Here is a 14,707-nt window from a genome sequence, read left to right as displayed (position 1 = left end):
GACAGAAACAAAGGCGTCCACCACCAGGCCATGCCCCCGGCCCGCTCCGCCCCGTCCGTGGGATCCCCGGAGGCAGGTGAACCACCAGGAACACAGCATCGCAGGCGGGTCGTCTCCGTCTCGGTGAGGGAAGGAGCCAGAGCCAAAGGGAACAGGGAGGAGCTGGGCAAGGGAGTGGGTGCGCGAGCGCCTGTCCTTTGACATCACCTGTTTCCCTTAATCAACGGCCTCTCTCCACAAGGACTGTTCTCTAGACCTTGACTCCTGCCTCACCAGTGACTGCCTTCCGCTCAACCCGGAGAAATGACCCTTGATGCTCATTGGAATCAAGGGCGCCTCTCATTAATGGTTCCAAGTGGAAACACACACACACACACACACACACACACACACACACACGGCCCCCATCTCAGAGGGCGCAGGCTACATACTCGCGTTGGGCACGGCACCTGCCCTTTCGCACAGCCTGCTGCCCCGGCTGAGTACCCCACGGGGCCTCGCTCAGGAGCAGGGTTAGATTTGGGGACATCTGCGGCGGCCCGAACCCGCCTTCCCCTGCACTTGACTTCCAGCTCATTAGAGCTCTCGGGTGATCGTGCGCAGGCCTGCGACACGTGGCAGTGTCACTGAACAGATACCCGCCGGGCCCTGTCTTGAGTAGCGTCGGTCTCAGTGGAAAACGTTGCGGCTTTCTTGGCATCAACACCAGAAGAATTTAATTAACCCACCGAAACATCCGAGATAACGGTTCAAGCGTGTGAGCAGGGAGACATCGGGGGAGGGGGCGGGGAGCGTGGGGACCTGCCTAACCTCCCGCGCGCCACTGCTGGCACCTTCCCCATCTGCTGCAAAACCTCTGCTCACTGGCGGCCCCAATGGAGACCAGGAGGTGGCGGTGGCCATGGCTGCTGTCACACGCCCCTGGCTCCCCAGCGAGGCGAGGTCAGCTTCCTGCCGGCCCTCAGCTCCTGCCCAGCTGCGCTCGCGGTTTCAGGAGGTGGGTCTGGGAGACCGAGGTCAGAGGAGCGCCGTGGGCAGGGACACGTGTTGGCCCTGAGCTGCTGTGACATCAGGAAGCAGCTGTGAGCTAATGCATGCGGAGCGCCTGCGAATTCATGGTGCTTCTGCAGCTGCTGGGGTGATGGCTACTGCTGAGCCCTGGTTGCAGGAAGGGCACGGACCGGGCTGTCGGGGGGCAAAGCCCAGCAGAAAGCCGAACAGATGGGGCCCGGGGTCCAGGGCGCGTCTCTGTGGGAGCACAGATTGGGAAGATAACAACACAGAGAGCAGAAGTGGCTTCAGGGGTCACAGGAGCACCTACAGGGCCAGGAAGGCCGTGGACAGGGGACACTAGTACTCAGGGGCCCAACAATGAGGAGGGGCCTGAGAGAGGAGGTGCAGGGAGGGTCTCCTCACACAGAAAGGAGGTTTGCCCGCAGCCCTTTGTCTGGGGTGGTCTTCCCACCCGTTCCAGACCGTAAGCTTCCGATCGTTCTGGGAGACATTCTCCAACTGCCCTCCACCGTGCTCTCCGCACCTCCGTGTAATTACCAGGCCACGGCACAAATCCTCCTTAACTGTTCAGTGGTCACACTCGTCTGTGATCCTTTGGAGGGACGGCCGTGAGAGTGTCATTCATATTTGCGGCTATAATGCCTGGCACACGGCAGGTGCTAAAGCTGCTCGCTTGCTGAAAGATGAGGGAGAACTGGAAGCAAAGAGCGTTTTATTTTTTTTATTTTTTTAAATATATTTTATTGATTTTTTACAGAGAGGAAGGGAGAGGGATAGAGAGTTAGAAACATCAATGAGAGAGAAACATCGATCAGCTGCCTCTTGCACACCTCCTACTGGGGATGTGCCCGCAACCAAGATAGAGCGTCAGCCTGCGGACTGAAAGGTCCCAGGTTCGATGCCCTTGACCGGAATCGAACCTGGGACCTTTCAGTCCGCAGGCTGACGCTCTATCCACTGAGCCAAACCGGTTTTGGCAGCAAAGAGCGTTTTAAAAATCAAAGAAGAAATTTCGAATGAGGATGGAGCGGTCACGGGCTGACCACAGCAACCAGCCCTGGTGGGGCATCATGGGTTTGGTGACCACTCAGTCACTGGTAACTTCAGCGAGAGCCGTTTCAGAGATCAGGGGCTGGGGGGGTGGGGGAAGAAATCTGACTCTGATGGGCCGACCAGCGAGTTAGAAACAAGAGGCCGCGAGTGGAGACGGTTTCCCAGCACCTGACCTGTGCGGGGAAGAAGGTGCCTCATGCTCACGACGCCACCTTAAGAAGGACTTGGGAACCTTGACGCTCTGAAGGAGGACCTGCTGATGGCCCCGAAATGATGGGGGACATTGAGGAGCTCAGCTAGACTGGGCACACGCAGAGAAAACTGCCCGCAAAGGGTCTAGAAGGCTCTATAGTTTGAGATGAAATGGGATAACGTTGAGAGAGAGGGAAGGCAAGCGGAGTGCTTTAAGGAGGTCGGCCCCAACGTGTCAAAAGGCACGGTCTGGACGGGTTAGCTGGGCACCACGTAGGTCAGGGCGGACAGGGGTGTGAGGACGGGGAAGGAGGCGATGGTGAGTGCTGCGGGGCCGTGACCCAGGTTCTCTGTGCAGGCGGGTGGCAGTCACAGCTCCTCGGACACATGGCCAGGGGCCGCCTGGGACATGAGCACACACTAGCACAGGCGACGGGTTTGAGTCCTAATATACCTGCGTTCCAGCATCTCCACAGCATAAAATCGGGGGGAGAGTTGGAAATGAGGAGGATGGCCAGGTCGCTATGGGCAACCAGACAGCAGCCAGGTTTCTGAGGAGAAGAGGACAGGAGTGGTGCCCCGTGTGGACAGGGAACTACATGAGTACCCGTGGCGCTGCCCGCTAGCCGGCACTGAGGCCCTCTCGCCCCGTCTTCCTCAGATGCCAGCGTCTTGGTAAAGCTGTTCAACAGCGGTCATGGTCCATGTCAAGTGAAAGCCAACAACAACAACCCCCTCATTAGGGCTTGTTGGATTTTTTTCTCTTTTTCCTTTTGGTAAAACAGACCCCCTTTTTAACTTTCAAATAGCGGACAGTTAATTTTTTCTCAGATCTTAGACGAGGACAAACTGGCACAGACCTGAATAGGATTAGAGCTTGTGTTGACTCTTTACATGATCAAAATGATTCTTTGGACTCCTTGACTTACCAGAAAATTATTATCTTTTTACCTAATACTCCTTTTATTCAAGTGGGCAGATGGGCTCAGGCAGAAATATAACAAATACATCTTTTTTTCAGGGAGAATCTCAGGGCATAGCTCAGAATTACCGAGAGGTTCTGCCTTTCTCCATAAAATTGGGATTAGGAGCAAAGCTCGCTGGCTTGCAATAAGCGTTGCTGATTTTACAGAGTTCTTAGGAAGGAGGATAGCGGATGCGTTCAAGGACGGGACTGGAATTCAAATTTTATCTGACATGCCACAGTAATGGTTTCTTTATAGATCCTCAATCCCCACTCAGAACAAGAAAAAAAAATCCTGTTTTTCTTTTTTTCCAGCTTAAAAGTAACAGCAGAATTAATGTGGATAAGTTATGCGTAAGAAGGAAAGCACTTTGTACAAGTTCTAAGTACAGAATTAATATGAATAAGGCACATTTTGATTAAAGTAGTATATTTGATGAAGTGCAAGGAATTATGCCTCCCCACTCACCTCCATGAAGATGACAATGGAAATAATGCCCTTTGCGCTTGTCAATTAGATGTCAATTTTATGAGCGAGGAGGAATGAGGAATCATCGTTTTGAAAAGCATGATGGGATGCTACAGAACAGGCCAATGCTGCATGGTTTACAGCGTGTCAGCGAGGCAGCTGCAGGTTATAGAGCAGATGAACCCGCTCGGGAAGTGGCAGGTCACATTGTGAAACCCGTGCTCCTGTGTCCAGGCCCGTGCAGGCATTGCTAATGGACCCCACACCTCTGCTGCTCCAGGCCCGTGCAGGCATTGCTAATGGACCCCACACCTCTGCTGCTCCAGGCCTGTGCAGGCATTGCTAATGGACCCCACACCTCTGCTGCTCCAGGCCCATGCAGGCATTGCTAATGGACCCCACACCTCTGCTGCTCCAGGCCCGTGCAGGCATTACTAATGGACCCCACACCTCTGCTGCTCCAGGCCCATGCAGGCATTGCTAATGGACCCCACACCTCTGCTGCTCCAGGCCCATGCAGGCATTGCTAATGGACCCCACACCTCTGCTGCTCCAGGCCTGTGCAGGCATTACTAATGGACCCCACACCTCTGCCAGTCCACACACACACACACGCACACCTGCACCTGGGCCCAGGGGGCCTGGATTCACTGTCAGGAACGTGCACCAAAGGGGCCCATCACCCAGGGCCACAGGCCTGTCAACCGCCCAGGGCCAGGAGCGCAGACCTGTTGTGGACCATCTGTTTGCGCCTCCTCTCAGGGCTGAGAAACAAATTGCTAATCTAGTCACACAGGTACCACCTTTAAAAATTTGTTGAGCACACGATCATGCCGGAAATGACACCGAACTGTTCTGATGAAGCTGGCTTACCAAACAAAGTCTGTGTCGCGATCCCAGAGATCAGAACCTCCAGATCCACCCCTGCCACCGACAAGTGTCTCCATCACCTCCACCTTCCCCCTGGGCACCAGCTTGGACGTGAGGGCACCAGTCCTTCTAAGACCAACGGCACAGAGCCACCCCCTCGCACGAGCCCGCTGAACTCCAGGCCACGCCTTTACAGACGGTCCTAACCCAGTGGTCGGCAAACTCATTAGTCCACAGAGCCAAATATCAACAGTACAACGATTGAAATTTCTTTTGAGAGCCAAATTTTTTAAACTTAAACTTCTTCTAACGCCACTTCTTCCAAATAGACTCGCCCAGGCTGTGGTATTTTGTGGAAGAGCCACACTCAAGGGGCCAAAGAGCTGCATGTGGCTCGCGAGCCGCAGTTTGCCGACCACTGTCCTAAACCATCAATAGCATCACGGCGGAAACAGTTTATGTGAGAGCTCCACCCTGAGCGAGCGTGACGCTATTTATGGGTTTTTCTTAGTGATGAACAGCCTCCAGGGATGGACGGCCACTGATAAGGCAAGAACAGGCCCCACCCACGTACTGCACCCTCCGTGTATGATCATGCGGCGAGTGACACCAACCGGGCTGCGTGGGCTCAGTCTTGCTAATTACCATATTATAAATATTCATGTCCCGCAGCCTCTGTGTGGCCGCGCACGGGACCCTTCAGCCCTGTGTTTCCCCAGAGCCCACGCGGGGTGATGTGCTTTCTCTCTCCCTTTTGGTCCTCACCACCCTCCTGGCCATCAGGCGGCCCTTCTCTAAGAGCCACTCGCTGCCAGGAGAGCACACGGAGCCTCCCACGGAAGCCCGTGCTGGGAGGTCTCTCCCCTTCGCGTCTCCAGCTCTGCCTCCTGAGGAGGGCGGAGTTGCGGGCTTTATTTCCCGTTCTTTTTCTTGTGACCTGTTTCAAGTTAAGATCCATTTGAATTATTAAATGCTTCCTTAAAGAATCGTTTTATACTTGCTTCTCTCTTTTTTCCCCCCCAAAGTTAATTACTGATGTGGTGACAAGCTGAAAAGACGACGAATGATCATTTCCCCCTCCCCGCGTTCGGGCTGGAGAGATGCCTTTGACGATGGTTGTCTATTAGGGTAACACAAAGGGAACACACAGGCGGAATGCTGCATGTGGTCTTAGACCAGACCTGCTAAAATCACCGCATTATGCAAAATGTGAACATACAGTACATTTCGGAAAACAGCAGTGAGGGAAGAAGTGGGGGGCACAACCTTTGAGCTGAGGTCTGACCACAGGGCAGAGGCAGCTACAAAGACACTGATTCGATTTTAATTTTAAAAACGTCCTCCCAGCCTCCCGGGCCCCAGTGATTTGATTATCTTGCAGAGAGGGGAGGGGTCCTTGCCAGAGCTCCTTGAAGAATGAAGAGACCTCCACCCCCGGGGAGATGGCAGCCGTCCCAAGCCAGCGTGGACTCAGAGGCATCTCACACAGGCACCCCCCGGGCTTTCTCTCTTACAGGACCTCGTTGTATTGGTTTTAGAAAAATATAAGCAGGGGCCTGGCCGGTTGCTCAATGGTTAGAGCACCAGCCTGCACACAGAAGGGTCTGGGGCTCATTTCCCGGTCAAGGGCAAGTACCTGGGTTACTGGTTCCCCAATCCATGTGTATGTCTCTCTCCCCCTCCCGCCTCCCTTCCGCTCTCTCTCTAGAAATCAATGGAAAAATACCCTTGGGTGAGGACCAACAACAGCAAAACAATACGCCTGGGAGCCGCTGCACAGCTGAACCAGGCCTCCTCGGCACGATTCTCCTGTGGACACCACACCCCACGGGGCACCGGGTTTTCTGTGCCCGAGACGGTTCCTGGGAACCGAGACCTGACGGGGCAGTGAGCGGGCACAGGCCTGGGGCCACCTGGAGAGGCGGGCACCTACCTTTCCCGCGAGTTCAGCGATGCGAGGGACCAGCTTCCCCTTCTGGTGGCGCGGGGTGGCTGGGCTCTGCCCGTCCCAGTCCCGCAGCTCCTCGATGGCCCGCAGGTAGAGCAGGGCGCGCAGGCCCGTGCAGTAGTCCTGGATCACCGTGAAGTCCTGGTTCTGGACCGCGCTGCACACCTGGGGAGACAATGGGCGGCATCAGCCCGCTCTCATCTCCTCCACTGGGTTCCCCTGTGCGCCGGGCACTGCTCCAGGCTGGCGCCGGGTCACGCCCGCAGGTGGGCATGGGGGGGGGAGGGGCGCCACGCACCAGAACTTGCACTGACGAGGAATGTAAGCCTGATGTGTCAAAATCCCAGACTGCCCCCCGGGATCTGTGCCGTGTGCTGTGCGCTGGGTGCTGGGCGCAGGGACTCCACGGGGGCTGTTCCACGTGAGACCCAACTGGCGGAACTGCCAAGGAGTCAGATTTGGCACAACAGGAGGAAGGGCCTTCGGCCCTGGCCCGGGCGCTCGGTGCTCAGAGTGTCGGCCCGAGCACCCAGGGGCCTGATGGACTGTTTTCGGGGAGAAGACACAAAAGCCACACGTTCTTACTGCACAGACAGGGCGCCCTGGGAAGCGGTCGGCTCCGCCAAGCGGCGCTGAAGAAACCGGAACTAGACTTGGTGCACCCCAACTGCGGGAGAGCCCAGTGGGGTCCACGGCGGGAGGGGAGAGCACCCCTCTTGTGTGCGCTTTTAAAAAATATATATTTTTATTAAACTCAGCGAGGAAGGGAGAGGGAGAGAGAAACATCAATGGTGAGGATCACCATCAGCGGCCTCCTGCACGCCCCCTACTGGGGATCGAGCCCGCAACCCGGGCCTGTGCCCTGACTGGGGATCGAACCGTGACCTCCTGAGGTCGACGCTCACCCCGAGCCCCGCCGGCCGGGCTCGTGTGGTCTTTATTCCGCGGTGTTTGTGCTCCACACAATTGGGAGCAGCGCTGAGTGTGTGGAGGGACGAGGCCTGGAGGCGGTGGCGAGACCAGCCGCTGCCGCTGCGCGTGGCCGGGCTGACATGCTGTGTCGGAGACCCTGGGAGCCACCGCCAGTCTGACTCATCCAAGGCCAAGGCAGCACGTTCCTCTCCCTTCCCAGAGCGAGTAACTTCATTTTTACTGTCTGATAAGAGCACACGCTCGTCTTCCTGACAGAACTTCCGGGGGCAGGGACGTGGCACTGGGCATCTTCTTTTGAAACGGTGACATCCACATGCACGCTCTGAGCTGATCAAAGGGCAGACCCGAGCCCGTGGGTTTGGCGTGAGGCCCAAGACCCTGCATCTGTGACAAGCGTCCTGGCCACGCTGGGAACTGCAAGGCTCCGGGCACCGGTGGGGGAATCACCTGGGGACTTGGAAGGTCGTCTGCAGAGTCTGTTCCTTCTCGGTTTTTACTACTCGATTCCAGTGACATTCCTGTGGCCCTTCAAGGAAGCCCTGCTTAGAGTAAGTCACGTCTGAAGAAACAAGGTCCTTTACTGAGTAAACAGTCATGAGACGCAGAATACACCGCGGGGGTCAGCACCCCGCCAGGAACGGGATCGGACCCAGGACTTAGGCTCAGGAGACGGGCGTGCTCGCCCCACCTGCCCCGGACTCTCTCTCTCTCTCTCAAAGGTAACCGTTCCCTTTAAAACTCTAACCCTGCCGCTGGTCCTGGCCGGGGTATGTCGTATGACATCGCTTAACTGTGTGTCTACCCTAACAGCTCCGATGGGGGCCCAAGAGCGGCTCACACGTTTGCTCAGTGAAACCTGTAAGCTCCTCGTGGTGCCAGCAGGTGACCTTACTGCTCAGCAGGGCAGCTGGTACCATCTCGGGGTCCCGGCGGCACCGATGGCTCCAGCCAGCTGTCTGAAGCAGGGCCCTGGTTCTCAGCAGGACCGGCGCTGAGCGGGGCCAGGGATCAGGAGGCCCCATGAGGCGCGACTTGAGGGGGATCCGGGAGGCCCCTCAGAGGGGTAACACGTGCCCTGGATTCTCACCGGCGCTGCAGGCACACTGAATCAAAGGCGTCTGTCTGTGCAAAGCAACCGTGCAAACACCTGCGTGGTGACGGGGGTCCCTTGGAAAAGGGGGGCAGCACACATTGCTAAGGGAATCGTTCAAATAACAGCAGCCCCTCTGAGGTTTGGGTGCTCCATACCCACGGCACTGCTCGGTACAACTCACGAATAAAACACCCACGTTAGACATTTAGAAAACGATGGGTGAGCCCAGCCGGCATCTTCTTACTGCTTTCAGAGAGGAAGGGAGGGAGAGAGAGAGACATCAGTGTTGAGAGAATCAGGGATCGGCTGCCTCCTGCACGCCCCCCACTGGGGATCAAGCCTGCAACCTGGGCCTGTGCCCTGACCGGGAACTGAACTGTGACCCCCTGGATCATAGGTCGACGCTCAACCCCTGAGCCATGCTGGCCGGCTCAATAGGCAATTTTAAAACATCATTTCTTAAAAAAAAATAAAAAAAAATTTTTTATTTCTCAAAAGCGACCCACGTGCTCATCTATTCTCTCGTCCCACAGACCCTCCTTTCCGAGCCAGGCCTCTGGGCCACCCCCTCCTTTTCTCAGACAAACCGCCTGCACAGCCCCGGGACGCTGTCTGTTTCCACATCTGCTGGAGGGAGCCTTCCGGAAGGTGGTGGGAGAGCCGGTGGGAGGAGAGCCAGGGAGAGCTGCTGTTTGCCAGATGGCTGCCGGCTGCCCTCAGGTGAGCCCAGGGGGCTCGCTCACAGGCGAGAACTTCCCCAGCTCCTCACTGTGCGTCTTCGTGGGAAACCGGGGCTCTTTCTTCCCACGTCGGCTAACGTCGAAGATCAGTTACCACGTAGAGCGCTGGGACCACGACGCCCGCTTTTATGTGGTGAACAATTAGCTTATCACAAGGTGCGCACGGGAGCTGGGATGTGCGACGGAGGAGGGATGAGTTTCAATCGCTCGGCCTGCGAGAATGAACCCAAACCTGACTATCCCACCCCTTCCCCACAAATCTATGCACTGTGGGCTTCAGATAAATGACTGACTTAGACTACGAGTATGACTTAGAGAAGAGATAAATATGGTAGATGCAGGATTTTGTGTTTTTTCTTTTCAGTCTTGTCTGTAAAATGTCACACTGTAAGTAAAACGATGGCTTATGTCCTGAAGCTGGTCCGCGGGGAACCACCTCGTCGTGTGATGTTCCGCAGTGCCCTGGACGCCCTGTTTATCAGCCTCTCTCTCGACTGCTCGTGTTCGTGGGGAGGGTCTCGGAAGCATCAGGCCAGTGAATGTGCAACACTGTCTCAGCTTCCCTCTGCAGGGCCGGGGCGTGTGAGGCCTGGCGGGTCCGGCCACGGACTTTGCTCTCCCCTCGTACACGTGACGGGCCGGGTGGCGTTAGGAGGGAGTTCACATCCAGGCTGCGCTGACTGACTTGGGAAGACGATAATGAGATTACGGCTCATGCCCTTGGAGCAGGACAACCGAAACCCTACCCTGTTCCACACCGGGGAAGGCGCCGACGAGAACAGCTGCCGGGTCTGTCGCGGTGGGACGGAGCAGGTTTGACACATTCTGATCTTAGTCAGATGACCTCCCGTTGTCTTACAAACACGGTGTAACTGAGTTGGGGAAAGTGAAGGCTTATGTTTGCATGCCCCACATTCTACCTCCACCACCTGTTTGGGTGCTTGGGTCAGATGTGTCAGATTCAACAGATGAGGCCAACAGCAGCCGTGGTCTTTCTCTCTGATTTTGTGGGCGGGGTCAGTGAACGGGGGTGGGAGGTGATTCACGGGGACTCTGCATGCTCCAAGCTCCGGGAATCGGGTCTGAAAGCTTCCAAGGATCCAGGAGCCACAAAATCATTAAATGGACGGGAGACTCGACCCCTAACGCAACAGAAAGGCACAATTTCCTGAATATCTGAAGAAGACAGGGAAACAAATGGATGAGCATGTTTTAAAGGCTAATACATTCAGGGTTGTTTTGCCCTAGAAGGAAATGTTTAGGAGACTTTATTTACTTTATTTAAAAACACACAGGCCCGGGTTGCAGACTCGGTCCCTGGTAGGGGCGTGCAGGAGGCAGCTGATCAGTGATTCTCTCTCATCATGGATGTTTCTCTCTCTCTCCCTCTCCCTTCCTCTGTGACATCAATGGAAATACATTTTAAAGAGCAATGTGTGGTTTTGGGACATGAACCGGACCTCCGGGCGGCTCAGCGTCATGTTTAACGCACTCACTGGACCAGTCTCGCACGTCTCCCCTGGCGGTAGCAGGGTTTAGGAGAGGTCTGCTTCGTTTTACGCTTCATTGGGGGCATTTGTCGTTCCCCGAGCATCATTCTGCCACCATCAAACTCCACCCGCACACCAGCGGCCACGGCCCCGCACAGGCGCAGTCTGCTCCATCACGTGACTATCTGGGAACAGTGCAAAGGCTCCCCCTGTGTGTGGGGGGTGATGCCTATGCCTGAATGGGACCCACGCTTTCCTTTTGCCTCCCTGTCGCTCCACTTAAAATAACGTCCATGGAGCCCGGCCGGCGTGGCTCTGGGGTTGAGCATCGACCTATGAACCAGGAGGTCACAGTTCAATTCCTGGTCAGGGCACATGCCGGGGTGGCGGGCTTGATCCCCAGTGTGGGGCGTGCAGGAGGCAGCTGATCGATGATTCTCTCTCATCAAGGATGTTTTTCTCTCTCTCTGCCTCTCCCTTCCTCTCCGGGATCAATAAAAATGTATTAAAAAAAATAACGACCACAGAATTTCTCAGCAAAAGGTCAGTGTGCCAATGGTCGCCCGTGCAGGAGCCGATCACTGCGTGATGGCAAATTAACGCGCTCCTGGTAACGCAGGAGCTGCATGCCGCTGAGCCGCCCTGGACTCCCCGGGCTGCTGAGAAGTGAGCCTGCTTTCCTATCTGGGGGGGTTTTCTTGTTTTCCCAGAATGCATTTTTCTTTCAACTGGAATGTTTCTCTAATTGTCTCCATTTTTAATTTCCTACAGTGAGATGACTTCTAACTTGTAATTAGAATCTGTAACAACTCACGTCTCTGTCTCCAAACCTGAACTATAACTCTGATGCCATGAAACACACACACACACACACACACACACACACACACACACACACACCAGGACCAGCATGAGGACTGGGTCTTTTCAGGGGAAGGTCACCTCGGAGGGCCCAGTTTGCGGTGACTAAGTTGTGGGGTGACGACCAAGCGTGAGGCCGACGGTAAACAGACTTGTGCACACACGGGTGTGAGCGCCAGGACACAAGGCTCTAAGGTTCGGCTTGCTGTCACTGCAAAAAGAACTCACTGCTCCAAGGCAGAAAGACGCAGCCATGTCAAAGAACCGGCCTGGACACCATCTGTAAGTCTCATTAGGGTCTGTCCGAATAAGGATCATAGGCGCAAGGCAGAGAGAGAGGCCATTCAAAAACAGGAGTGGCCACGCCCCAGAACGCCATGATCATCAGAAGCCAAAACTCAGTGTCGTTTCGAAACTAATTGGGGGAGTGATCAGGAATGGACAGCACATCCCCAGCAGAACTGCGGGCACGACACCGAGCGCCATGACCAGAAACGCGCAGGGAGGTAGGCCCGCAGGAGGCACCGACTGTGAGCCATCTTTATCGGGTCCGACATTTCTCTTTCCTTCTCAGAGAAATACTTAGAATGGCACCAACAGCCATTCTGGTCTGAGCCCTCGGGGGAGAACATGGAGGACTGTGGGGGGCGGGCACCAGTGGTACCTGCAGGACGGACGCTCCGCTGTGGAGGAACTGAAGGCCGCTCTCGGCCGAGTCGATCCCACCCGTGGCCAGAATGGGAAATCCGGGCAGAGCGCGCGCGATGGAGGTCACGGCTCTCAGGGCGATGGGCCGGATGGCCGTGCCTGCAGCAGAGAGAAGTCGATGGTTAGCATGCTGACCACTGGCTATGCCGTCTATGCTGGACGGAGCCCGAGTTCCTGTCTCTATGTAAGAGACGTACACATGTAACAGGCCCACATCGTTATGTTCCCAGGTCTGTCCATCCGTAAAGGAGGCGTCTATTTTAGGAACGTGGAGACTACGATGGCGTGAAGACGTGTGATGCAAGTGGGTGTAGTGACCTCGCATAAAACAGGTGCACATTGCAATTTGATTTACTACAGTGATGTGCAGGAGAGTGATGGCACATTCAGGCACTGGGTTTTTAATTTTTAAAAATTTTTATTGATTTCAGAGAGGGAGGGGGAGAGAGAGATAGAAACATCAATGATGAGAGAGAATCACGGATCAGCTGCCTCCTGCACGCCCCACACTGGAGATCGAGCCCATCACCCGGGCATGTGCCCTGACTGGGAATCCAACTGTGATCTCCTGGTTCATAGGTTGATGCTCAACTACTGAGCCATGCTGGCAGGCCAAACATCCATCTATCTATCTATCTATCTATCTATTTTAAATTTGAGAATCTGGTAGAGGTGGCAAAAAGGGGGTAGGTGGGGGGACATCGGTAATAGTATCAGTAATAAAATAAATAAAAAAATACATAAAATAAAAAAAGTTTTGAGAATCCAAAGGTCCATGCACTAAACCGGCAGACGGGTCTTCATGACGACATGGGAACTCCCGTTCACGTGAGCCTCACTTTGCGTGACTGAGTCCTTGACGAGGAAAGGAAGGTAGTGGGCAAGAGCGTGCAGAACATACGCTAGCGCTGGGTAACCGGAGGGTTAATCACTGGGTGTGATTCTGTTCCCCACCCGCCCCCCAAGCACGTGACGTCTGGGACAGCCGCTGCCGCACGATTATCGTCAGCGCGAGTCCACATAAACTTCCCGATGACGGCTCCGGGTAGCAGGAAAGCAGAAACTGGGTCATAACGCCCGTCCACGCGTGTACACAGAGAAAATGCAGTTTAATTTGCTTACATTAATTAAGATATAATGAATGAAGTGGATAACAACTTGGTTAGAAACTGAACTTGGATGGTCTAATTGTTAAGAGTTGTAGCATCATCCAGAAGAAATATTAGCAAATCAAGAATTTCAAGGAGTTGGGAGTTGCAAGTTTGATTTTGATACAATACAGATTAATCAAGTGCTAAAAACGGTATACTTTACTGATGCGAGCTTAACGTGCTAATGAACCTACTAGACCAGGGGGTCCTCAAACTTTTTAAACAGGGGGCCAGGTCACTGTCCCTCAGACCGTTGGAGGGCCGGACTATAGTTTAAAAAAAAAACTATGAACAAATTCCTATGCGCACTGCAGACCCGGGACGAGTCGGCTGCTAAGCAGGACAGGCAGCGGCACCCGGCGGGCCGGATACATGTCCTCGGCGGGCCGCATGTGGCCTGCGGGCCGTAGTTTGAGGACGCCTGTAACTAGACTGATACGTGAGACTCAGCTGTTTAAAAAATACGCCTTTACCCATGGACTAGCGTCCTCTGAGAAAAATAGCATAATGCACCCCAACCCGGAGCTCTAAGGAGACCCAGGCTTCTACCGTATGTAGAGGCATGAACACGAACGTGGAGGCAGAAGAGCAACTGTGTATGTGGCCGTCCTCTCAGGGTTACTGGGAAAGCTGCGATTGTTCTGTGAAAAGGTTTCCACGTTTGCCGACTATTTCAAGACGTTTCCCTGCTGCTGTGCGTGGAAGGCTCGGGGCACTGGTCCATGGAGGGCCAGACGCCGGGATGGGGGCTGCATTGGCCTGCGTCATTTCACCGGCGGGACGCTGTGCCGTGGAGGCTGTCACACCCCAGGAAACTGGTTTCGGCTGCCCGGGGCCACGCTAAGAGCTCAGGATGTGAAGTCCCGCCCCTTCGGTGAGAGTCTCGGCTCTCTGTCACTCACACAAGTGTGACGGAGCCAACTCCTTCGCTCCCTAAGACATCCTTCTCCCTCCCTGTGAAACGGGACATCATGACAATAACAGAGCCGCTCGGACAGTTAAAGGGCACAATCTGTGGACAGCCCTTGGCACGGCGCCTGGGCCACCGGCTCCACCGGCTGATGCTGCTCTCAAAGCCGGAGAAGAGGACCGGAAGGGCATCCAGCTGCAGACACATGTGGGGAGCAACATGTGTCACCCAGGGCGTTAACCTCCTCGATTTTAAATTCGGGGAACTTGCCATTCCCATGTCACGTCATTTCTAAAAGCATACAGTTTGCC

General features: G+C 55.0%; 1 protein-coding gene across 1 annotated transcript in view; it reads right to left on the bottom strand.

The window, feature by feature from the left end:
* Positions 1-14,707, bottom strand: part of DPYD (dihydropyrimidine dehydrogenase) — a 387,253-nt gene that overhangs the window by 22,380 nt on the left and 350,166 nt on the right. Inside the window, exons 19-20 of the mRNA XM_080648192.1 lie at positions 12,292-12,434; positions 6,496-6,675 (exon numbers count right to left, since the gene is read on the bottom strand). Of these exons, the coding sequence (XP_080504318.1) occupies positions 6,496-6,675; positions 12,292-12,434 (323 nt within the window). The remainder of the gene's footprint in view (positions 1-6,495; positions 6,676-12,291; positions 12,435-14,707) is intronic.

This window comes from Plecotus auritus (genome assembly GCF_963455305.1).
Source record: "Plecotus auritus genome assembly, chromosome: 12".
Lineage (NCBI taxonomy): Eukaryota > Metazoa > Chordata > Mammalia > Chiroptera > Vespertilionidae > Plecotus > Plecotus auritus.
Note: the sequence above shows the minus strand (reverse complement) of the source record. Positions and strands in the feature narration are given on the sequence as shown.